Here is a 25,578-nt window from a genome sequence, read left to right as displayed (position 1 = left end):
CAACGGGCCCTGCTCCTGCTGGGAAAGTTTTAGAGGAAAACACGTTTGTGGTGCTTCAACCCAAGAGACCTCCTCATAAACTACCAAAAGGAACCATCGATGTGTTTGGAATCTCAGCTCAGTTTCCACGTCTTTCAAAGTCACGACAGAGCTGAAAAACTCCTCCCAAAGGGAAGGCAATGGTGGCTGGTGCAGGGGGTGGCCGTGGTCCCACTGCACCCTTCACCCCCAGTGCTGTTTTACATCCAAAAAGATGTGGGTCTGAAAACCACAATAAATAGGACAAAAGGCTTTCAACCCTTCCCCTTCCACCCAGGGGGGTGTGCATGATGGAATGGAAACCTTATACCGGGAACAGCTGTGCAAAGCAGGAGGGTGGACGTCAGCAGCAAAGAGCCCGGCAGTGTCTTGAGTGTCTCTACAACGGGGTGCAGAAACAGAAGGGAACCCTCTGTGTGAGGCCAACATAGCACCAGGCACAGCACAGCCCCAGCAAAAGCATCCCTCTCCCCAGCTTTGCTGTGTGAGGTCTGGGAGGGGACTGAGGACGCAGACCTACAAGGGGCAACGCACATGTGGCCTCAGGGGTGTCCCTATGGGAACACTGCAGAGAGCTATCCTGGGTGGAACATGTGGCTTAAGGCTCACTTCTCCGTGGAGGGGGAAGGAACAGAGGCCCCAGGGACTTACCTCCTCTGGAGTCTGTGATGGAGAGCCCGAACGGCAGAGAGAGTCCATGAACTCAGCGCTGACAGGCAGGGAAGGTGCCCCTCCAGGTGCGGGCTGCACCAGGTATCAACCATGTCACGTTCAGTGTCCAGTGCTTTCCACGTGCACCAGCCACTGAACACGAAGCCAAGGCAGCTGAGATCAGACCTTGAAAGCAGCTGAGCACAGACCCGAGGGATGAGCACCTCCCTGTGCTCACATACCTGAGCCCTCTGCCCTTCTGCAGGGCAGCATCACCCTCCTCTGGTCACCTCCAGGCCCTTGACAGCAGGCGCAACAGGTACGGGAGCTGTGCCTGGATGACAACCACCTTCCTGCAGCTCAGGGCAGCGCAGCTCTCCCAGAGACTCGCCCGGGGGGTGCCCTGCTGCTGCTCTGTGCTGGGACGCACCTCCAGGGTGGATTCCCCAGCCCAGAGGGTGCGCATGGGGCTATGTCCACACCTCAGCAGGAATGGGAAGTTCAAGAGCCTGGGCACTTCATGGCAACGCTTTTCCAAACATCTGCAGCTGGGCGCATTCAGGACGTTTGTCTTTCCATAAATGGCGACAATTTATCAAACTCCAACCATCTCTCTGCTTGACCTGATGAATTTAACTTTTACTTGCTCTGCTCAGGGTGGTTTTGCTTTTGAGGTAAAGACAAAAGACCCCACAGGGTAAGCGTTCAGCACGCCGCTGCTCAGCGCTGGAGCCCCTCGCAGCCCTGCCTTGTATGAGTTTGTAACCAAATTGAAGCTACAGGGACATTTAAAACCACGTTGCCCACACTGCCCCTTACAGCACAATGTGAGTATTCTCATACCAGACACGATTGCCACGGCATCTGCCCTTTCTCAGCTCCCAGCACATCCGGCTGTACCTCCCCAGCAGACACATCCAGGCAGCGATGGGGCTGCAACCCTGGCCAGGAGCTACCAGAGAACTTCAGGTACAGGGAACAAGTAAGGGGCATATTCAAAACACAACCTTCATGCTGGTTTTTGCATAGGGAGGGTTATTTTTTACCCAACAGGTGAGATTTAATAACTAAGAAAGGGAGAAGTACAATTATAAGGATAAAATATGTAATTAGGTTCTTCTAATTGGACCAAGTAGACCATCACCTCACACATAATGCTGTATCATGGCTGGGTGATAACTCACTCTATTTTTAGCAGACAGACTGGCTGCAGAAGCTGTTATTAGTTAATGTAATTAGAAAACTTGGACCACAACCACTTCCCCTCAACAACATTAATGGCTACATCCAGTAACGGGTACCTCTCAGTGCAGCAAAACTCAGAGCTTCAACTCGCAGAGCGGTTCTCAAAAGCCACGTTTGCTCTCGGCCTGTTTCCCTGCGGCGTTAACCCTGTATTGTGAATGTAGCACAAGGCACGTTGATGTATTTTGGTCACTTTATTAAATGAGATATTAAATAGTTTAAGTTTCAACTACTAAACAGCACTTTGAATGGTGAAAACACAGATAGTATATCGTCATACTTGAATGCTTCTTCTCTTTAAAAACACATTTCCAGTCCTTATATATATTACAAAACAGCCTTAGAGGAAGAGGGGACACCTTTTCTATAGTACTTAAGATATTTAATACAGAACTGAAAAGCCATCTAATAGAAACAAAGGCAAGTCTTCACAGCTGTATGATTTCAGCAGCCAAAGCTGGTTGATGGACTGAAACATTACTATACAACTGGGACAAAACATATACAATATCACAATACTAAGCAAAAACGCTTTACATCCAAAGGAATAAACAGGTTACAAAATGTGGAGAATTTAGCAGGCAAAACTGTATTACAAGCAACATTTTTATTCGTCATCTTAAGCCATTTCATCTAGTTAAAACATCAAAAACAAATACAAAAATGAGCCTTTTATTATCTTATTGATGTACGTTCTGTCTTTAAATATTTGTTAAAGCTTGATGTTATACTCAAAGCACATTGTTATGCAGCTAAAATGTCAAGTGAGAAACATGTATGCAAAGTGGTCCAAGGGTTATTTCAATGCTTATCTCTGATTTCTTCTTACGTGGTTAGTCTTCTGTTATCCATAGCTGTGTCCAGAATGAAAAAAAATGTGCCTTCAAATGTTGCCTAAAACTTCCACATTTAAGTCTTTGAGTTACTGTAAAACTCCACTGAACATTCCCAGGTTTGGTAGAAAGGATTTCTCTTACTCACGACACGTAGGAGTGTCAGTGAGAGTTGCCCAGAGTACATTTGCCTTCAAATGTTTGTCTTAAAAGTCTCGCGTCTTGTTTCTTCTCATGTGAACACGTCTCTTTTTTGCTCCCCCCCACCCCCCCAATAAAATGGAACTGCAGAACTGGCAAAGCACTCAAACATACTGAGGTTCTCTTGCCGTATCTTGTAGTAAGAGTCCAAGACAGCAACTTGTTAGCTGGCTTTGCAACAGGACAAACAAACTGTTCAGATCGCAAACCAAGTTTCAATTGCAAAATGAATTCTTGTGTAAGATCTGCATATTCAGATGCAAAAACCCACGTGTCCATTCAAGGGCAAGAACTCAAACTCCTGCAAGAAACTTCCCAGAAACCAAAACACTTTTCAGTTCACGTCAGCAAGTCAGAAGGGTCCAGCAATGTCTGGAGCAAACGCCTCCATCCGCTCGTTCCTCCAGAGCTCTCTGTAGTCAATACACCATTGCCTCAATGTTCCTGTCACTTACTTTTATCCCCAGATTTACAAACTCTTTTTTTTGGGGGGAGGCAAAGAATCAACCAAACTATATGCAAAGAAAAAGCCTATTTGTAGGTCTTCACAAGAACAAAAAGAGTGGGTAAAGGGAGTGCTAATGATATATAACAAACCAGAAATGTACCCATGGTCTACACAAAAAGAACCAAAACAAACCAAAAACAAGCTCTTTGTGTATTAATCATGTTTTCACCCAAAACGAAAGGGGATGGGAGGAGTGCATAACCAAACTCTTACCTAATAGAGGAAAAAGGTATTTTGCTGTTCTGGCAGCTCTGGAAGTTGCAATAGCACTTTTCTTTGCATCGATTTTGTATCAGCAATGGTTCTGCCATTTTAAAGTTGTTTTATGTTAACAGGGTTTGACCCTGGCCACCATCATTATTTTTAACCCCCAAAATACCAGGAATTTAATTGTCTTGGCCTGTCTCCCACTGCCGGCAATGGGAAAAGACAGTAGCACCAGCATTAAGGAGTTAACAGAAATGTGCTTTGTACTGGACTCCACGTAGAGTGAATTAGCATGTGAAGGAAAAACATCTCCAACTAAGATCATCACTTGTTATTCCATCACACAGAACTGAAAATAAAAAATGGCAGAAGCCTGGGGAAGAGCAATCGCCTTCCCCAAGTCACTAGAGTTAAGGCTGTGTACACAGTTTCGATATAACTGCACGACTCAAAAGTTTCATAGTAGTAGTACTTAAGAATATTGCACTCAATTCTGTTCCAAAGAGTATTTTTAGTTGCTGTTTCATTCAGCATAGACAATATAGTACGAGTCCAGACCTCAGTCAAAAGGGAACTAGACTATTTATCTTGTAATATTCCCATTAATATAAAGAAATGGGTAAGCAGAAAAGTATTCCATAATTTGAGGAATCAACTCTAATCAAGAACTCAGCTGTTTACAATTCACATATGGTATATACTGAAACATACAGACCTGCAGTCCTTCCTAAGCTTCTCAAATCTGATGACAGCTTCACAGCCACTAAAAGCAAGCATAGGAGTTTAGACAGGAAACCTGTGGAGATGCTACTGTTACGGGAGGACTTGTTTTCACTGAAAACAACTTGTTATCTCCTGTACTCAACATATGTAAGAAGATTCTAGGCAACATCACTGACAACAGGGAAAACATTATGTCCTAGTTAAACAAAGCTGAAACACTAATATGGAACATGGCATTAAAGGGGACCGACCAAACTATTTTTTACCTTTTTTTACAGTTGAGTTCTGTTAAGCCATTGATTCCTAAAAAAATAAAAGTTCTTTCTCTGGTTTTAACAATCCTTTAGGCTTTTAGTGCAAAATCACATTGATTTCCCTTGGGAAGGCCCTGGATTTTTGCCTCTCATTGGGGGTGGTGCTCGTTGTAATGGTGGTGGCTGCATACCACCAGACACTGACTGATACATTCCTCTCATATCTATCTGTTGGTAGTTGGAAGGATTCATGATTAAATTTGGAGGCTTTGGCATCATGAGGTGACTCATTGCTGCTTGCTGGTACGACATCTGCTGCTGCTGCTGCTGATTGTACTGCTGCTGTAGTCTTCTGTTCATAAGTATCCTCTGAACGCAACTGATCAACTGTGAAGGGAAAGTAGAGCTGTTGTAAGTGCCTGTCTCAGTGCTACAAGTATCAAGTTCAGAGTTAAAATCAATTAGTTAGGGATAGGGTGGCTGAAGAAAAAAGCACCATTGTTATCACCATCACTAATGTGATGGTATTCACAAGTTGATTACTGTAGAAACCATTTAGTAACACCATTTAGGGCTAAGTTCTCTTAATGACTTGCCTATTGTATTGCTTGCAACATTTAGGTAAGTTGCTATGGCAACATGCACTATACTGTGAAATTATTCCCAGGTATAAGTTACAACATTATTTGTCAGATACCATTTATCTTCCCTTCCAAAGTGCTGCGTGCAGACTGTCACTAAATGTTTGTTTGCCAAAGAAAAAAGTCTTCCCTTTGACTTCATGTGAGCATCTTTCAGATTCTGCAGAATAATTCTAAGATGAAAGCCCATTACCAATACTGTTTGAGATTTGTGTTTCATTAAGTTGGCTTCTGAGCTCTCTCTGGGAATCAGGTTTCTCTTTAAGCCTCGTGACCTTCAAGCAAACTACTCCAACAGAAAAAACTGGTATTTCTTTTTAATGAACTTCTCATGGATTCTCCTTTGACCAGGCTGAGCAATGCAATCCAACACACTGCAGAAGTCACCATTTCCCCACATCACAATGCCAGCAAATACCTGGCCCACTGAAACACACGTTCTACAAGTACATATTTTTCTACCTAAACATATACTCTGATTTTATGAACACACACATGCACAGTCCATACTCAACATCCCAGTCCACACATGGACAGTTGGTCAAATAGGCATGAGATACTTTACCATCTGTTGTTTAGTAAGGACGTCGTTATAGATGGCTTCTCGGCGCTTGACATCAAGCTCCTGGCTTGCCTGTCTGCTTAGTGCCAGGGCCTGTACTTGGCTCTCCGTGAGGGTTACATTTTCTTTCCACTGAAAAGGGGAAAAAACAAAAACCTTATGGGCACTACTCATTTTAACAGCAGCATAATGGTCTTGCATTATGTTCAGAGTTGCATCAGGAGTTAAATCACATCCCAGTTTCCAATAAATGCAAAGTTATACTTCACCAGAATCAGAACTATGAGTTACTAGTTCTTCCAACTGCTAAGTAAGGTAATACACCTCTTGACTATTAGAAGCAAGTGAGAAATATGGCAGACCTTGATAGATAAGGACAAGCTACAGGAAATACATCTTATTTATGTGTAAGTATTATTCTTATTTGTAGAAAACCAGCATTTTCAGAGTGTGGCAAATAATTATGGATCTAAGCTGCCAGTCCTCTAAAGCTCTATATCATCTAGATACCATCGAGCATTACTACAAGCTGCAGGGATAAAGGTCAATACAACCTGGAAATTTTATTCATTAATAATGAAATCAGTTAGCTGAATGACTATATATAATAGTCATTATCTTTCTCTGACACTATTTAACATTTTCCCCATGTCCTGATCTAAACAGTTATCCATTTCACTCACTATGGTTGAAATGATGTCTTCAAGGGGCTGAATTCTTGCTGCAGTTACGCTGTTGGTTGCTTCCACAACTTTCTCTCTTCCTTGATTAATAAGGTCCTGAGGAAACACCAGAAATTAATTATAAAGCACAGGTACAAAGAACACATTTGTCATCCTTTTATAAATTTTATTAATTTTTACATTTTGTACCTAGACTTTAATTACTTTTTCTTCTCTGTTTGCACAAGTCAGTGAGTCTAAGCTTCCACACAAGTGAATTTCAGCATAGAGTAACTGAACAGCATGACTAAATCTGCCACCTTATACAGTGGGCAGTATTGGTATAAAGCTCTTCTTGTAGCCAAAGGTTTCCAGATCATAAAAGGAGCACTCCATTTCTACCCAGGCAAATTTTCTGTTGTACTGGCTTTGATGCTGTTAAACTTTCAACTCATTCTGTGTGCTCAAACATTACATATTATGTTAAATTACCTGGTTTAACGTAATACTGGCATATATTGTGTATTATTGCTCAGGTTTCCCTGATCTACACACTTTTTTAGAGGTTTTCAATTCTATAGCACAGGCTCCTCCCCAGACTCTAGTAGGTATCGCAAGACCTACTTTGATAACAACTGCCAACGGTGCTTCACATTCTGCAGTTTATAGCATGGCATCTTATTAGGAAGAAACACCCTCAACTACTTCAGCTAAGAAGGCAGACCAGGACCTGAGAGGACTGAGGAACAGAGCATGTGCTCCTCTTTCCCATTCCTTCTTGGGCAGAAGGCAGATGGAGACATCTAGATGTCTAGATGTGGTAGTTAATGTCTACAAAGAATGCAGGTAACCTTCCAGAATCCTGAGGTACTACTACACAGGTATAGGTTTATGTGCCTACAAGTTAGACTTCAATATAGCCACACACAAAAAAAGCCCTTTAAAAAATAGGACACAATAATGTAAATACCAAGATGTTCAAGAATGACATTATCCATTATTGGTGACAAAGAAAACATGTAGGCTTGGAGCAACACAGACATGTTACACTACTTGGATTGGTACCTACCTCCAGCTGCTGATTACTCATGGCTGACAGAGCACCCAAATTGAAAGGAATATATGGAGTTTGAGAGTTGAAGTTTGTGGGAAGCATATTGGTCCCAGCTGGCATGTTGAAACGCATGGTCAAGCCCTTAAAGACACAAAATGCACTTACATTAGAATAACTCTGATAATTCATGGTCTTCTATAATGACCCATTAGATACCATTCACAGACAAACCAGCCCTTAGGGAAGACTACAAGCCCTGCACACTGCCCATGAAGGCCAACCTCAGTATATTGAAGATCCTTTCCAAACCTCAACTCAAAAGGACGTTTTAATCAAAGAACCAAAGTTCTAGACTTCACTAATACCAGAATTTAGCTCAATTATTTGGTACACTAAGAAAATGACCAAGGCTTATTAGTATACCTTAAGATTAACTTTTATACTGCAAACCCACTACTTAATGCTGAGTTTGACCTGACTCTAATCAAATTTTGATGAAGTGAAATACATAATTTATAAATAAATTACAAATATAGAGCTCATCTCCCATACGGATTTCTCATAGGGCAATTTCAGTGCTTACAGTATTATCTATCTATTTCTTCTCCCTCACAAAACCTTTTTCCAATACTCCATTTCATTTGTCATTTGTTCACTCATGATGGTCATTGGCAATTTATACTCTGACTTTTTGTACTTTCAGATGACTGCTCAGATCTGAATACCAAACGTGGCCTTTCCAGGAATTTTGTGCTATTAAGACTCCAGTTACACCAAGTTATCATATTCCTTTTGCAGTAAAAAATCCCAAACCTGTAGCTAATTTACCATTTTATTCATTCTGCCACCTGCTTAAATATCAAATAAACAAGACACAGGGAATAATAGGGAAGAAAAAGAAGCACAAGTTTTTTTTCATACTGTAAACCTGATTAGTTTTACCTTCTTTTCTGCTTCATATTCTGCCCATGCTGCCTTCCTTTCTTCTTCAGTGAGTTCCTCTTCCTCCTTATGGTCCAGGAGTGAATCATGTTCGTGATATCCAACTATATACTCTTTATGGATTTGAAGCAATTCGGCCAGAATTGTATCCTGTTCAAATGAAGAGACAACAAAACGAGAAGTCACTCAAGAGCTCTACTCTATTTACTCCTTGTGCATTCCCAACTTACTGCTCCGACCCCATTTCACAAAGAGCAGCTCAGACCACAGAGAAACAGAATTTCAAAATCACTTAAAAGTACAGTTTTCCTCAGAGGGAGGGTAATGGATTAACAATCTGTTACAGAGATGACAGTCCAATCACTTAATGAACCACAGGAATGCACTTGGATTCCACAACAATAAATGTACTTTAAGAACCTAAAAAGAATGGAATGTGCTCAATGATTTTTCCTTTGCTTAGGCTGGATACCTGAGAGGAGCTATCAATAATCTGCATTTACCATACAGAAAGAACACCTCTACTGGATTTAAAATGCTAAGTAGTACTTTGGTCCATCAACTGTCCATCAGCATTCAACAGAAGATACATGTCAAGATAAACAGTCCCTTACCCATCTGGGCTAAGAAAGGTCAAGTCACTGCTATAAACTGGATTTGATCAGCAGGTTGCAATTTAGACCTCTATAATCCACAATACCCCTAACACTTAACTCCTTTTAAGGTTAACAAAGATATTTACAATGTCCTTTATAATGGCAAACTATTGTGAAGGTTTTGTCCACAGGCATAATATCATTTTACATACATGTATCTGTATTTATATATACACGTGTATACACGCACACATATATATATGTATTTATATCCAATATAGCTCAGCATTCAGCCTAAGATTCCTAATACAAAAAATGATACATAAATCCTCTTAGTGTTTTTTGAATGCAGAGTTACCACCATGTTCAACATTCCCTAAATGAAACAAACCCAAACTAGACACTAAGCACAATATTAAGTTGCTACTGCCCTTGTTCTGGACTGCAGATGCCCCATGACCACAGATAGTGGTCTCAATGAAAAACTGATATAAAAACAGATAGAAAAAACGAATGTGAAAAGCTGGTGTTGCGAGGTAGGTAGTAATGGGTTTGCAGAACTCATTCTCATTGAGTAAACATTTCAGTCTCTACAAAATATTTTCAAAGATGATGCCTCATTGTGTTAAAATAAAGGTAATGCTGCGATGATGAAGGAACATATGCTCTACAAGACTACTAAACCCAACTCACGCTGCACTGCAGGAGGCCCCTTTTGGAGATCATTACTGGACACGGTTTATTTTCAAATGCACTTGTACCACTGATGACCTTGCAGAATTCAGAAAGCTCCAATACACCCCAGCACTCAGATAAAGGTTCGTAATACAAAACCATTACCTCAATGAACTTTTGGGCCACCCCTGAAATGAATTACAGTGAATACACTGAAGACACTTTTTGCAGTACACAAATGCGTATGGACGCACTCCACACGGTGCCCCTATTCTGCAAGGCATTTGTGCAAACAGGAATATAAACTGTCCTACCCTGATATTTTATGATCTAGACAGAACAATGATTGGTAAGAATGGCTTGTACCCACAAGCAAACAGATTTCTGCAACACTGGGAACTGCATGCTCTAGTCCTGACCAGTGGTTTTGTCACAACAGCTACAGATGTTGGTTTCTTGCATGTGTTTGTGTTAACCCATTGTCTTTGTTTCATCCTTCTATCTGGTCTCACTAAATCTGAATTGATGCTTTCAATGCTTTCATCACCAGCTCCTCAGCAAAATATTCAATGTAGTATCTGCAGGACTAATGGGCACAAGGACAAGTAATGGTGGCTTTGGGGTGGTGGGAGAGAAGGCAGAGCAAGAAAAGAGATGCAGCAAGAGGATATGACGAAAACATTTAGAGGAAGTAGGTGAAGAAGTCAAGCAAGCTAACACAAGTGAAGTGCTCTCAGCATACCATAGCTGTACATCAGCGTGTGAGCACTCCCGGACATGCATATGCATTAACTTCCATGGTAACACTAGTATTGAAAACAATACTGGAATATAATCCACACTCAGCCAGCCAGCACAGCCTTCAAAATGTGGTTTACATTACATCCAACTGTGTGTTTGCTTTTCTTTGTCTAAACTTTATTTTGCATTAACTTTAATGATGGAGCTTGAAAACTGGGATGTGGAAGGTGCTGCCATTGAGTTTGTTTAATTTTACAATGATAAAACCAATAAATTCTACCTTACACACACAAAAAAAATCATCAGAATAAGTATTCCCTTTCCTTTTTGTAGCCTGTTGATAGAACAATGGTTATCAACTGGTTTATTCAGATGGAATCCTGGTGATGAACGAAAATATGAAGAGATAGTGAAAAAAAAAGGGGTTGAATTTTAAAACGAGGTTTGTCTTTTTTAAATGCTGATGGAAAGGACATGCTATGGAGAGACAAATGTATTAGAAAGGAAATCTTCCATGAAGGACTATGAGCTGTGCTGTAATTCATAAACAAGTTTTTCCTCAACCAATTGAATATTTAATACCAGGGTTAAAAATAAAAATGAATTTAAATAAGCAGCCAATTATTCTGATTGAGATCAACAGCCTTCCAAATTCACAGACTTATCCCCCAGTACGGAACTACAGTAAAACACATGCCCTGGCTATGTCCTGAGGTAGTATAAAGTAATGATATCCTATATCCAACTGAATCCCAACTATTATTTTAATCTGCTTTTCCCATCTGCATTACATGACCTCAACCAAGCCAACTTTTCCTTCCACATAAAAATGTGACTGTGACTCCAAACACACTGATGTGGGGAAGAATAAGCAAGGAACAGAGGATGCAAAGTGCCAGCTCCGAGGGACAGGCAGTGCCCCATTTTGTCGTTGCCCAGCTCCTACCTCACCCACACTGGTCTGAAATATGTAGTGCATTGGCCAAGGCAAGCCACAAGTATTGCACTGATCACTGAGTCCAGCTATCAGTGCTTGTGGTGAAAACCCTTCTTCCTCTTAGCTGCCACCAGCCAAGGCTCCCTCAGCACACAATCATTTGGGAGCTGAGTGTTAAGAGCCTGTGAGAGCCGAAGTTAAGAATTTAAACCAAACCAAAACAACAAAGCAATAGCCCAGTCATAAATCAGACTGATTAAAAAAAGGCACCTGAGATCCACCGTTAAATTCAAAGCAAAACGTAGTGCCCAAAATACAATCATAATAAACGCGATTTTCTCACTTTACGCCATCTTTTCCTTTTGAATTGCTACTCTACAGAAATAGTAACACAAACTGCTTATACCTGTGGTCTGTGTTAGATAATGAGTCACCACAGCTGCATAGAACTCATGGCCCATATACACTAATTATTTCTAGACTTAAATACAGCAAATTCGCCTGATTATCCGGATTTAAGACACCCGTTACACCTTTTTTGGACTGAATTTCTAAAGTAGTGCTTTTCAACTCTGCAAGGATTGCAGATGAATGAGATCAAGCAGTGGAAGTTAAGACCAACTTAATAATTCATGTGAGCAACATTCTTAATACACATACTTTGTTAAAACCAAATATTCACATTATTTAAGGGTGTTTCAGAGGGTAAGGGCAGAGAAAAGGCACTATGAAGTTATGGCTGTAGGGCAACAGGCATTTCCCCTGAGAACCACACACACTGGTTCTTCAGCACTCGTTGGCAACCTGAAGGTCTTGTTCGGACCACAAAGGGCAGAAAACTGCTGCTGAAATTAAAACTGGACATGAAACTTTGATAAACTTCCAGGAAAACTGCACACTGACAATCTGCCATTGACTTCTACATGAAACATTCAACCTCTCTCCTCTTCCTTCTCCACATATACGATTCCCGGCTGCACACCTAAAGAACCTTCCTGTTGTGGGGTGTCACTGAAGTCAAGACGTTCTCTGACATCCAGCAGAAAACCTATTCTCCCGTCAAGTTTTCTCACATTCATGCTTAGATGGCTGGAGAAAAGACGGAAAACATTTCACCTTGTTTCTATTCAGAATTCCTATGCTTCAAAGTGGGCAATTCTAAAATGCTATTTTCAAACAGCTTTGCACCCATGTTCCAAGGGTTAACGTGCATTCAAAACGTTTGAAAGAACAGGTATTTGAGAATACCTGTTCAGAGCCTAGCTGCATCTCCACCATTAGAGCACACCTACGCTTTAAGTATATTTATGTCTTTTTACTGTGCATTTCAGACCAATGCTAAGGATTACAAAGGTAATCCCTTACTTTACTGTCTGCACAACAGTAAAATTACACCATGATAACACTGTTCAACAGACTATGCTTTGAAGATGTAAAAAGAAGCCTGAAGACAAAGAGAGACAATTACACACAAAACCTGTAAAAGGCAGAACTAAAGTCTTCTTTTAGCCTAAATGCCTATTTCGCTTTGCTGGTAATTATATAGGAAGAGCTCAGTCTTTGTAAGCAAGGGATAGACAGCTCAGTGATGGAAGAGTAATACAGGTAAAGCTGGAGTGGCCTTTGTTTCCAGTCTAGAGCTGCAGAGATCAGATTGGGTGTGCTGAACTTACCCTGAACAAAGCATCAGAATGTCATGCACCACCATGAAAAGAAAGCTTTAATCCCCAAATGCTGTAAAATTAATCTATATTACAATAAAATGTTCGCATAAGCATATCAACAAATAGACTATTTGCTATGAGTGTGTTAAATTCATTTAATTGTTAAAAAGTTTTATAAAGGTAAATCATGCATCTCTGCTAAAATTACACTGAAATAAGGATTAGTCAACTTTCTGGATCAATAACCTTAAGAATAACATCCACTGCACTACTTCCTACAGCTGATACTTGCTTTTGATTATTTATGTAGGATTTTAGGGAGTTGGATAGATCAGAAAAAGACAGAATAGGAAATAGAAGTTAAACTTACAGTATTATAAATAAGGTATGAGCCAGAATTCAATTAAACAGATGACAGGAATCCAAGAAGGAGTCACTGCAACTGCTGGGCTAGCTCAGGTTTTGTGTGCAGAGCAAGAATCTTAATTGTGGATAAAATGAAAGTAAATTATCCCACTCAGCTGAACTGCACAGGGAAGACAAACACAGCCAAAACCAGTAACAATAAAAGCAGGATCATCAAAATAGTAAACATAAGCACCAAATGAAATGGAGTTCTCTGCTATCAATTCCTTTGTGACCATATATTACCTTGGCACTAAGCACTGTCCATCCAGGCAAAGCAGGTCAATGCCCAACGAGCAGAGAAGTCACCCTGAATGTAATTATTCACTTGGCATCTCCCCTGGGCTGAACTACCCACGATTCATTCATGGTAACTCACCACTCGTGTGTACTTGATGGCCTTACAGGGGACACTCCGCTCCTGCCTCAGACTCCCTGCCCAAAGCCCAGATCACAATCAATACCTGACATGATGACACCTGGTTTTTATTCACTCCCAGGAACACTTCCCCCCCTGACATTTTAGAGAGGTTTTCACCACAACTACACCAATGACCCATGAAAACACCAGATACACTGCATGCCACAGGCTACTCTGCCAACCCATGCTGGGAGTTAGGTACATCCTCCACCACTTCACACCTCCAGCTTTCAACTCCAGCATGATTCTACACTACCAGGACTAATTCGGGGGACAAAGAAAAGGAAAGAGTATTTGGGGGTTAATGGATGGCTTCCCATATTCCATGAGGCTATTAGGACTGCTAAAATAAGATTAATCTACAAGATGATTTATAGTCTTTTCAACCAACAAATTAAAAAAGGGATTAGAAATTCGTACACAGTGTGTACAAAGACACGCATCTTTAAATGGACAAAATTTCAGCCAACACTATTTGCTAAAGCCATGTAAAAAACAGAGAATTCCAGTACACAGATTTGATCTATTTCCAGCCAGGGACTTGGCTTAAAAGCTTGCATTGATCTTCACTTACACTAATCTCACACTGATGGTTGGAAGGGAATTAATATAGAATCTAATATTTCAAACAATGATAATAGGAGTTGGCAGTTTATAATCTTTCTCTTTTATATTATACTTCAATCATTAATTGATTATTGTAAAAGAAAACAAGTAACTCTCAAATGGAATTACTGCATTGGACTGATCAATGCTTTGAGTGAACACGCTCAGCTGCTTCACAGGTTTTCAATCTGTTTTTATTTTCTTAAGCAGCAGTAACAGCAAAGGGTGATGCGCTATCTAGGAGTTTGTGGATCACAGATGTACATGGCATAAAAGAACTAAGAACATAAAATCAAAATACTATTAATTACAACCTAAAGGAAGATGTTTTAGGAAGGAAAAGAAAAAAAAATCAATTTGCCCAAATAAAAATGTACAGCATAGTATAAAAAAGGTAGAATCAATTTTTCTGTTATCTACAATTTCCTGCTTACAGTGAGAAACACTGCAATAAAAAGAGGCTTAGATATAGTCATTAAAGTTTGTTTTCAAGGCTTTAAAATGCATGTGCAACAGCTACTAACACTTAGAGGGCTAACACTTCCTAAATCCCCCCGGCAGCTGCACTGACGCTGTAGGTGGTCCAAGAGACTGTTTCAGAGAATGGCTTAACTATTAAGAAGGCCAATGTGATGCCTGACCACAATCTATTACATGGTATCACAGTCGTCTACAGACAGTCTAGAATGGAAAATATAACATTTTTCCTTGGAAATGAATAGACTTACAAACTGGAAACCCTCCCCACATGCACTGTATAACGACCTAAACACAGCTGTAACTTAGAAATTTAACCATTTAACTATGGGCCACACATTTACGTGTTACTGTTTACTAGTTATTCACCCAGTAAAAGAAGCAAAGATAACTGCACAACAGCTTGTGTCTTTAGCAGACCACATGCACAAGAATATATAAACTAGACAAAGTACAAAAGCATAGCCTCATCTTAAATACAAACTGACTTGGAAAAGACGAATGAAGTTCCTGAAACAGTTATTATTTTCCCTGAAGTTTACTCCTGCCCTCCTGTAAAACTTACAGGGTTTAGTTTTAAATTCGGTTAAGAATTTTTTTCAGTTCCTGAAGAATCACATAGGATAACGAACCACTATCCTGCTGCATAGTGGTTCATTATCCAGAGCAGTGACAATGAACCACTACTACACATGCCACATCCATTACAAATAGAGTTAGGCAGGCCTCACTGAAAGCAAACCACTGTGAACTTCAAAGTTCATTTACCACCAACTCACATTAGACATTAATGGAATCTTGGTTTCCACAGCTTCCTGCAGTAAAACTTCTATTCACTCAAACTGTGTGAAACAGTATTTTTGTTTCTTCCGATTTAAAACTGTCTTTTATCTGAGGATCTTTTTCTCACACAGTTAATTGCACTGAAGGGAAACTCATTACCCAGCTCGTTATACCATCCGTTGTATTTATTACATATTTTACTGTGTTTCCTGCTATTCACCTCCATTCAAAGTGAAGAACACTGCGCTGAAGCGCAAACACAGCACTCTTCTTCGAAGATCAAATACCCCATGTCCTTAAACAGATGAAAGTTATTTTTGCAGCATAGAATTCCTAGTGATATGCATCAACTTACTTTTGGCAGCATTGGTGTAACTCTCTTCTTTTTCTTTTCTGAATTAGGATCATCTAGCAAATCTGGCTCGAAGGTGTACAGCTCTGTAAGCTCATTCATAGTAAAATGACGTTCCACTTGCTGTTGGTCGACAACCCGGAAAGACAATGACTGCTTTGTTACCTGACGATCATAGATCTTGTCTTCCATTGTTCCCTAAAAACCCAAAGACATATGTCATCTGACTGAGAAATGTATTTTTTCATTAGTGTTTTGAACCAATCTGGTTTTGCTTCAATTCCCCGAAGTAGGATTATGACAAAAAAAAACGGCAATTTCCTCAGCATGTACCTTATTTTGCTGCTTTGAGCAGACTGTATAAAGGAAAACAGATACCATATCACTGGGGTGGAGAGGAGAAGGAAGAGAAGCAGTCAAGTCTAATTCACCACAGCTGTGTATGAGAAAATTAGATCCTTGATGAAAAAAGGAAAATTACTTTCTCTTTTTTTCCTAAAAAGACGATGACTGTGAGAAGTATGAGAACAGCACAGCCTGTTCTGAACATGGTAATTTACAAAGGATCCCGACGGTTCAGAAGTGCACAAGTACAAAAATAGACTGAAGCCTGAAGGAAAAACCCATGTCTGACAGTAGTGTGTCACAAAAAGTAATCCATTTAAGTTGGCGAGTAAATAGTGACTTGATCAAGAGTTAAGTACGGTTACTGGGAAAAGGTCTGCAGCTGACTCTGTAATAGCTGAAGAACTAGACGATGACACAAGGTACTTCCTAACAGAAATAATGGCATTATACTTTAAAAAAACCCAGAATCATTACACATCTTCAACTGGTGACAGAGCAGGTGAAACAGGTTTTCAAATCATGGCTGGATGCCTCTTTGTAACAAATCCTTTAGCTGCCCCTGCTTTCATTCCAGTTGGACTGTCAGGGGCTCACATCCTCTACAGTGTCTTCAATTTAGACTTTTTAGTGGTGTGCAAATGACAAAAGCTGAGAAGACTCTTCTGAGTCTGGATGTGTGAATCACTGCTAGAATTCCAGAATCTGGGTTACACAAAAGCCAATGTGGGCTTAACAGGAAATGATTTCTCTTGTGATTTATTTTACCCATCTTTCCTTCAAGAGCTTTTTTCAGTGGCCATATACTGCTGTCAGCTTAGGGCTGGAAGATCACTGCTTCAGTGTGGACTGCTACAGGCTTCAACACAGGTCCAAGCAGTTACAGTTCACAAATCTGACTGCAGGACCAGAGTATCACAAAAATAGCAGACAGAAACCTACCTGAGCCAAAAACCTGTACACAAACACAGGTTTGTTCTGCCCAAAGCGGTAAACCCTGAAAATACTCTGGATGTCATAGGATGGGTTCCAAGACGCATCAAAGATGATTACTCTGTTAGCGGCCACAAGATTAATTCCAAGGGAACCTGCTTTGGTGGATATAATAAACAAGCGGCCTCTGGAACAGAGAAAAGTTGCAAAATGTCAGTATTTTGGAAACCAGTTATTGTTCCCATGTTGCTGTGTTACTGTGCAGTTGTTCATACACTGGAATAACTCAAAGACTTTGTTAAAACACTGCATTAAGCATAAAACAGATGTAGATTTTACAAGGACAACACTTTGAGCAAAATCTACACTCCCAGAGATGCAGATCAGGGCCTTTTGCAAACCAGCTCTTACTAGGGGGGGAGAAAAAATGGTTGGGTTTGCATTTTCAAACTCTAATAAAATTAGTTATATCACATTAAAGCATAATTTTAAACAGGCATATCCCATGCTACTGAAGCTTTTTCCTGGCCAGCAGACTTTCAGGATAACTCTGGAATGACACCGTCTTTCTGATTTATCTGCTTTTTTTTAATATTATCTCAAGTTTAACTTCAAATGAGCTCTTGACAGGTACCTGACAGAACAAACTATTTAAGAGTATTAACACTGAATTACTTGTTTCATTTAACTTTTACTATTATTATTTTCTTACCATTATAAATGATTGCAACATAACTATGTATTTTATTTTTTAAATATATCTAGAAAGGCGAAACTCCTTAACTTCATTAAACTTGTACAAATTTGTATCTATTTACCTATCCAGATCAGACTTGAAAGGCCCATCTTGTATGAGCAGTGGATGGCTGGGAGATAATTCTGGAGACAGCTAGGAGAGTTATATGCTTCTGACTGTCGAATTGACTGCTGTCTCCTGGCCAGACCCCACAGGGCTCTGACCTTCCTTGCTCCTCATATCCTTTTAGGTAATTGTAATAAAAAAGATTCTTTCTGATCCAAAGTGTTTAAAAGCTAAGTAAGAATGAAAACAGCAAGGAAATACTGAACAAGTACTGATCAGTAGAAATGGATATAATCTCAGGAAACCAGAAACCTATTGTTGTTTATGCACGTTCTGCACTGGAGAACATTGTGACATTTAGCTCCCTAGCCTTAAGAGGTTATTATGCTAATACAAACAGCAAAGAACAACAGAACAAAAGAAAGAGAAATGGGAAAATTAAGCGTGTATATATATATACACACACACATATATATCTCAGAAGAGATCTCACCTCACATTAGTTTCATCATTAAATTCCTCAGCCCATTTCTTTCTTGACTGAGCTGTAGTTGAACCATCTAAGCGATAGTAATCAATGTTTCTGAACCATTTTCCTTCACCTATAGATTTAATAGTCAAACGATTAAAGTGCTGATTGCATAACCAGACTGATAATACTGGATATACACAACTCCAAATAGTAAAAGAACAAACATGGAACATAAAATGCACTTTTCTCTGGCATTTTAAAACAATGGAAGACTCTAGGTTATTCAAGATAGAGAACATTTTTGGAGGATACAGGTGCTTGCCACAGGCATGCCTTGAAAATGATAATAATACAGCCTGCATAGCTGTATATAAATGTATATAAGGTGACATATATAAAACCTGTAACATGACAGAAAATAATAGCAACAACATTTGCGATGACAATCATCATCCACAAGCCCTCAATAGCTTCTACAAACCCTAAGCCAACGTTGTCTAAAATGATTCAAAAAAAGACTAAGATAGATGTTGTCAATATTATTTCAGGTTGCAAAAAGTATCCAGCATTTATCCCTATTCATTTCTTCTTCAGATATTATTTCTTACAAAAAGTTCAGCTGATACGAAATGAAACTCCTCAAAGCATCTTTATACAGACTGGAATTTAAATATATGAATTTATGATCAAATTATGTCCCAAGATTAATTTTAAATTGAAGTATTTGAAAAGGCCTGAGCTTATTTGGGGTAGTTCCTCTTATTTTTCACTACTCCTACTTGTAGATGCACATCTGCAAAGATACACCTTAACTTGGAGCCAATGTTCATTTCAAAATGTAACTACATGTACTCTTTAGGCATTATAGTACTAACTGTGCTTTTAAAATTGATCGGTGTGGTTTGACGTTACATGATTAGTCTAAGTAAGCCTCTCCCACACAAACAGCATCCAGAAGTAAATGCTGAAAAGGGCATTTCAAAAGTCGATGTCTGATCATTTGGGAACTGAAATTCAGAAAAATCTCTTTATTACCCTGTAAGTTACGGATACTTCTTGCCAGATGGGGAAAATATAATTACAGCTGACAGAGGATTTTATCCTCTCCCCAGTTCACACGTAACCTCTCATTTTCATCAGCCATCAAGGTACAGAAACACAAACCCCACCGTGCCATCAATTGTAACAAAATAGCATTTTTTAGGAGACAGCACTTCTCAATATAATCAAGTTACGACAGATTGTTGAGTTGTATCAGGAAAGCCTCTATGTGGTGAACCTTGCTATGATACACGGTCTAAGTCCTTAACAAAAGAACAATCACAGATTAAAAACCCCTACCCCTTAAAACATTGTATCACACTAAAGGCACAAACTCCATAGAATACAGACAGCTCATAACATCTGAAGATGACAAATGTTCAGAAGCTAAGGAAGCAACAGACAGAAACTACAGATCTGTGACGGACAGTGGAGATCCTCACCAAATGACAGTGTTGGTATCACCAAGCCACACTGCTCTTACACAACTGTTCAACATGTTTACACTTAGATATTTGAAAGGAATTCAGATTCAAAGGAATTTTTCATTCCAGATGTACTGGGAACTGAAACTTTACATAAGGATGAACTGCAACATCAGGAGCTCTGGAAGGATCTCAGAGTGAAACGAAAAAACATCCTATGCAGAGGACATGGCTCCCTAGTGAGAAATTCCTTGCCATGTGAGCACCGCTAAGATAATAATTAATACAATACTTTGCTTCCTTTTGAAATACATAAAATAATCTCCTGAAGAACACCTGAAGCCTAAATTCACATTTTGCATGTTCTACACCCTGTTTTAAAGCAGTCTGACTTTCTTTCATTAGCTCTCTCCCAGTAGGAAGGATCCGAACTTGCCATGCATCAGCATGTAACATCACAAAATGCCTTCTCTCCTTTCAAATGATGAACATTGAATCTGCTTAGGCCATATTAGGCATGGATGATAGAGAATGAAATCAAAAGTGAACCCATAATGGGACAGCAGAGCCCACCTGCAGAGGAGACCAAAAATCCTGCCAACTTCAGGAATAGTACAGAGCATACAGTACTTCTGATGAAAACAATTATTTCAGATCTATTCCCTCTGGACTGAAGAAAGACTTGTGACACCCACCTTTATAAATGGGCTTCTCAGTTTTCTCCCTGTTGGCAAGCTCCAGAAAATCTTCTATCAAATCCAGAGATATTAGGGACTGGCTAAACACTAGGCTGAAAACAAACAGGGAAACATAAAATTGACCTCTGAGGTTATTTGAATTATTGCATTGCTTTATTTTTCTTCCCTCCTCACTCTGAGACTACCTTTGAAACAGGCAGCCTTTCCAGACACAGAGGAAGAGTTCTGTGGACTACACATACATGTACGGGAAAACTCACTGATAAAAAATGAATGTAGCATGCATGTTTGCTTCAGAAAACTGAGCTTCAGCATTATGAAAACTGAATGAAGACCACTGTCCGAGTAACACATTTATAAAGTCATTAAAAACTGCCTTACACTTTGTCTCCAAGCTCCTCTGCCATTCGAAGAATTTCAAAGAGAAGCACCATCTTCCCAGAATGTTCCAACACTTCAGCATCTGCATCAGTGACAAAATCTTTGTACCAATCTGGCGCTGGGCTGCCAGGGTTGGAAGAGGATGTTGCTTTGCCTATAAAGAACAACATAGAAGTAATTTCAAAAGATAAAGGCATGGTCTCCATTTAAATGCTCTGGACATCTGAACTACGTAGTTGTTTCCTCATCAACGGGTATGAGAAGAGTTAAACAGGCAAAGAAAAAACAGCATTTGCACTATTAGCAACTACCAAATTAGCAGCTATCAACAGCCCAAGTCATCAGTAAGAGTCACAAATCCCCTTTCTGTGTTGCAGGATATTAGGATAAATATTTCTACCACCTCCATCTTTTCCCCAAGAGTACTTATCAACAGCTTTGTTTCCAACAAGTATGCATGTTTGAAAACCCATCCATAAATATTGCAATCAGTGAAAAGCAGCTTAATTTTGTTAGGCGCAGATCTCGGATCTTTTTTTTCCCTAAACTAATCTGAAAGACAACATTAGCATATAGGAAAAAAAATACCTCAACCCTAAAATAAAACAACTCCTCCCTGCCTTTTATATTAACTCACAATAGAGGAAAACACCCAAATAAACTGCACCATCATATTCTGCCTTTCATGCAAAGTTCTGCCTGGTTGGATGGAACTTGAAGCAACCTGCTCTAGTGGAAGGTGTCCCTGCTGTGGCAGGGGGCTGGGACTGGATGAGTTTTAAGGTCCCTTCCAACCCAAACCATTACATGGTTCTATGATTCTTCGAGGAAGTTTCTTGTCTGCTCATCTGCTAACACACTAATAAACCCTGTAAAACACACACCTGTGAACAATCCCATTTTTAACATGTTACTGTAAGTTTATTTTGTTGACTTAACTCTGCACCAAGCAAAACAACCATTCTAGGGTCTGGGTCACCTCTCAACAGTGTCTGATGCAGACTATGGCAATCTTTAATGATAATCCCATTACGTTCACTCTGAATTCAACCAGGAGAAAGCACGCATTCAACATTATAATCAGAAAGGCAGACGAGAACCATGGCTTTCTTGATTTAAGTTACTTTATGGTATTTCTGTGATCTTCAATTTAACCTGCTTTCCATTAGAATGATAAAAATTGATTGATTAGATTCATAACTAACTTTTTTCACATAGAAACTTGGATCTGCTACTTAAAACAGTAGAAGTGTTCTATCTCATGAACAATTCAAATAATTTACATTTTCAGACTACGCACTGCAAATCAATCATGACACAACAGTAAAGCTTATGTTCAAGACAGAACTGATGCTGACAGAACCCACATTTGAGCTTCCCTTCATACAAGCTTTTAAAGAATGTATTTTTCAGTAACAGAAGGAAAAATGGACAAATTAACCGAGTAAGAGACCTAGATGTGCTGTGGGAAAATCCTATACACACCACCTATCTGTTTCTGTCTTTACCCCAAAACTTTGCAGAAGGGCCTCCAAGAGCTGCAGCGAGATAGCAAGTCTGCCCACAAACCTCAGATGGTGCAGCACCAAATGTCTGCTTAGAAACTCTGTACCTGCACTAAACTGAACAAGGCTGCATGAGAGGGGTGAACATTAAAGTGATCCAAAGTCATCCTGCCTATAATGCAAATCTTCGCCCTAACACATTTAATCTGTATGCGTATGTATTTTACTATACACACCATGTGTATGTACTGAACCCAGGACACACACACACTCACACTCTTCCTCTTACACGTTTACAGTATGCTTGTCATTTGGATGGGGACCAAAATAAAAACATTCCTCACCTTAACTGTTCCCCCCAAATTATTTATTTAGGGAAAGTGAACAGACACACAAGAAACGATACAATCAGAAAACCTGCTCTATGATACTAGAGACAAACCCTAGATAATGAAAGGAAAATCCAAAACTGGAATGTACGGATGTAAGTAGTTTAAATTCTTAAAAAGGTCTCATACTCCTGTTGCATTGTATATGCCTGCTCAACATCCATTTCAAACTCCAGGTGCAACACCGAATGACATGCAGATTTCTTAATCTATCCATTAATCTTTCACCAATATGCTTAAAAAGAGATGAAAAGCAGCACAGTTCCACTGTTCACTTTGTATCATTTAGTACTTACAAATTATAACAAATTAACTATGCAGCTTCCCTGACCCAAGACCCCTGAGATTTAAATTGATGTCCCTTGTTACTCCAGGATAAGCATATAGCAGCTGTGGGAGCTGTATGGAGAGAAGCAGTTTGTGGAATTAAGGAATTTGCCATTTTGCAATGAAGCAGAATTCCACAGAGCCCTCTCAAATCGCCTTTGCAAAATGAGGCTGCCTTGTGTTTGATTCAATTTTACATTATACTCACCTTCCTCTGATTTTATAACAGATGCAGGGTTGTTTCCAAGTTCTTCTGCATTTCCTTCTCCACCTCCACGAGATCTTGAATTCCAGACTTTAATGACTTCAACATCATTATCGCTGCCGCTTCCGCTTGAGCTAGACTCTTTCTTCGGCTTTTTCCCCTTGGATTTTTTTTTCCTAGAAAGGTAACGTCGTGCACCATTAGTCTGCGCAAATTCTACTGCTGGAGAACGTATTCTAACAGACAGATGAAATTAAACGCTTATAGAAATCACTGAAGTTCTATTAGGGAAATAAATTCAACAAACAACAAGGAATAAAAACTCAATTACTTGGCATAATCATCAGAACTTAAGCTCATTGAAGTTTCATCGGAATCTGAAGCGATGAAGTCATCCATACTGTCTTCATCAAAATAGCCCTCAAAAGAGAAAAAACAGAAATTTTACTAAGTCTGCTTGTCCAGAAGCTTTTCTTAAACCTTTAGCCATCTGCTCATTCTTCATTTAAACAATGGTAACTTCTACAAAGAGTTGGCCTTGCAAAATGTTTCAAGAATGACAATATCCCAGAAACAAAAATATGACAAAACCAGCAGCAAAATTACCCCACAGCAACAAAGATTTCCATTAATTTGATGAAACTTTACCTAGCATTTGGCAAAGCTTATTTGGAAAGTTCTCAACAGAGCGTATTTTGATATATCTAATTTACCTTATTTTCTTTGCTAATATAGTCCAGCTGCAAACACCAAGGGTGAGTCCAGATTCTGCTCAACATCTGGAAATCCTGGAATAGTTTAGCTCCAGCCTTGCCTCTTCCACCTTCATTGCTACCACCTACACCTGACAATAAAGTTCAGCTTTTAGAATGAAACCTTGAAGCCAGTTTGCCGCATACTATTCCCCCTTTGAACAACCCGTTAGCGCGGTACTGCGTGTTCTTTCCAGATGCACATCATATTGTAATGTCTCTTGTAAAAGAGGTCAAATTACTGAGTCACAGGAATTTTTTTCCTAGTTAAAGTTGTCAAAATTAGATTTTCCCCTTTTTCTTGATAATGAGAAACATGATTACATTTTTACATAAAAGCACATTTCTCCCCAGCACAGGAATGAATCCAAATCCTCTTAAAATGGCAGTCTTGTCTATTTAGGTTTTACAAAAGCAGCCCAAGGTAGAAAACACAAAATACAATTTGCATTTAGGATTCAATGAACTTGGCTTACTATTTTGAGCTACCTTTATTTTATGGCTGTAATGCTGCAGTATTCTGTTGCAATAAAGAATCTAAAAAAAGCCCAGCCTATTTTTCCATTGTCTAAGCACATATTAGTGCAAAGTAGTATAATGTGCAGAGAGTCACACTTCTGTTTTGAAGTCTCCATTTCTCATTAAGCAGCACGTTAACCATAGGTTCTTGGAACAGATTTGTTTTCATATTTATTCTATGAATTTAAGGCATGTATACCTGCAAGAAAATAGTATTTATGGCATCATAATCATCAAATGTCTACATCAAAATAGGCACGAACTTACTCTGTGCATCCAGTAAATGCCTACAGATTATAGGTATTTTAACAAGGCAAGTTCTTGCTATGCTTTAATCATACAGCAGCTTCAACTATCTTCCTGTTTGTGCTCTCCTAGGACTTGAGGAAATGGAATTGTAAAGGCAAGAGATTCAACTTCCCTAAACCTGAGCTAACATCACAGAGACACCTGCTGTCAACACATCTCAACAAGTCCTACAGACTTTTTAATATTCTATATTACAGACGTGAAAGAAAACATGCATCGTTTTCATTCAAGGAAGGAAAAACTTGGTAACATTTCATTTAAAAATGTGAATTTTAGTTTATGCCTGTTACAGTGCA

General features: G+C 39.4%; 1 protein-coding gene across 2 annotated transcripts in view; it reads right to left on the bottom strand.

The window, feature by feature from the left end:
• Positions 1-2,114: 2,114 nt before the first annotated feature.
• Positions 2,115-25,578, bottom strand: part of ATRX (ATRX chromatin remodeler) — an 81,881-nt gene continuing 58,417 nt past the window's right edge. For both annotated transcript variants that reach the window (XM_065689148.1, XM_065689149.1), the window contains exons 23-35: positions 24,416-24,546; positions 24,034-24,122; positions 23,706-23,878; positions 21,277-21,430; positions 20,893-20,987; positions 18,753-18,861; positions 17,467-17,644; positions 16,183-16,377; positions 8,523-8,672; positions 7,596-7,721; positions 6,548-6,643; positions 5,868-5,996; positions 2,115-5,048 (exon numbers count right to left, since the gene is read on the bottom strand). In XM_065689148.1, the coding sequence (XP_065545220.1) occupies positions 4,770-5,048; positions 5,868-5,996; positions 6,548-6,643; positions 7,596-7,721; positions 8,523-8,672; positions 16,183-16,377; positions 17,467-17,644; positions 18,753-18,861; positions 20,893-20,987; positions 21,277-21,430; positions 23,706-23,878; positions 24,034-24,122; positions 24,416-24,546 (1,904 nt within the window). In that variant the 3' untranslated portion in view covers positions 2,115-4,769. The remainder of the gene's footprint in view (positions 5,049-5,867; positions 5,997-6,547; positions 6,644-7,595; positions 7,722-8,522; positions 8,673-16,182; positions 16,378-17,466; positions 17,645-18,752; positions 18,862-20,892; positions 20,988-21,276; positions 21,431-23,705; positions 23,879-24,033; positions 24,123-24,415; positions 24,547-25,578) is intronic.

The sequence above is a fragment of the Lathamus discolor genome, chromosome 9 (assembly GCF_037157495.1).
Source record: "Lathamus discolor isolate bLatDis1 chromosome 9, bLatDis1.hap1, whole genome shotgun sequence".
Lineage (NCBI taxonomy): Eukaryota > Metazoa > Chordata > Aves > Psittaciformes > Psittacidae > Lathamus > Lathamus discolor.
This window is presented reverse-complemented; position numbering and strand designations above follow the sequence as displayed.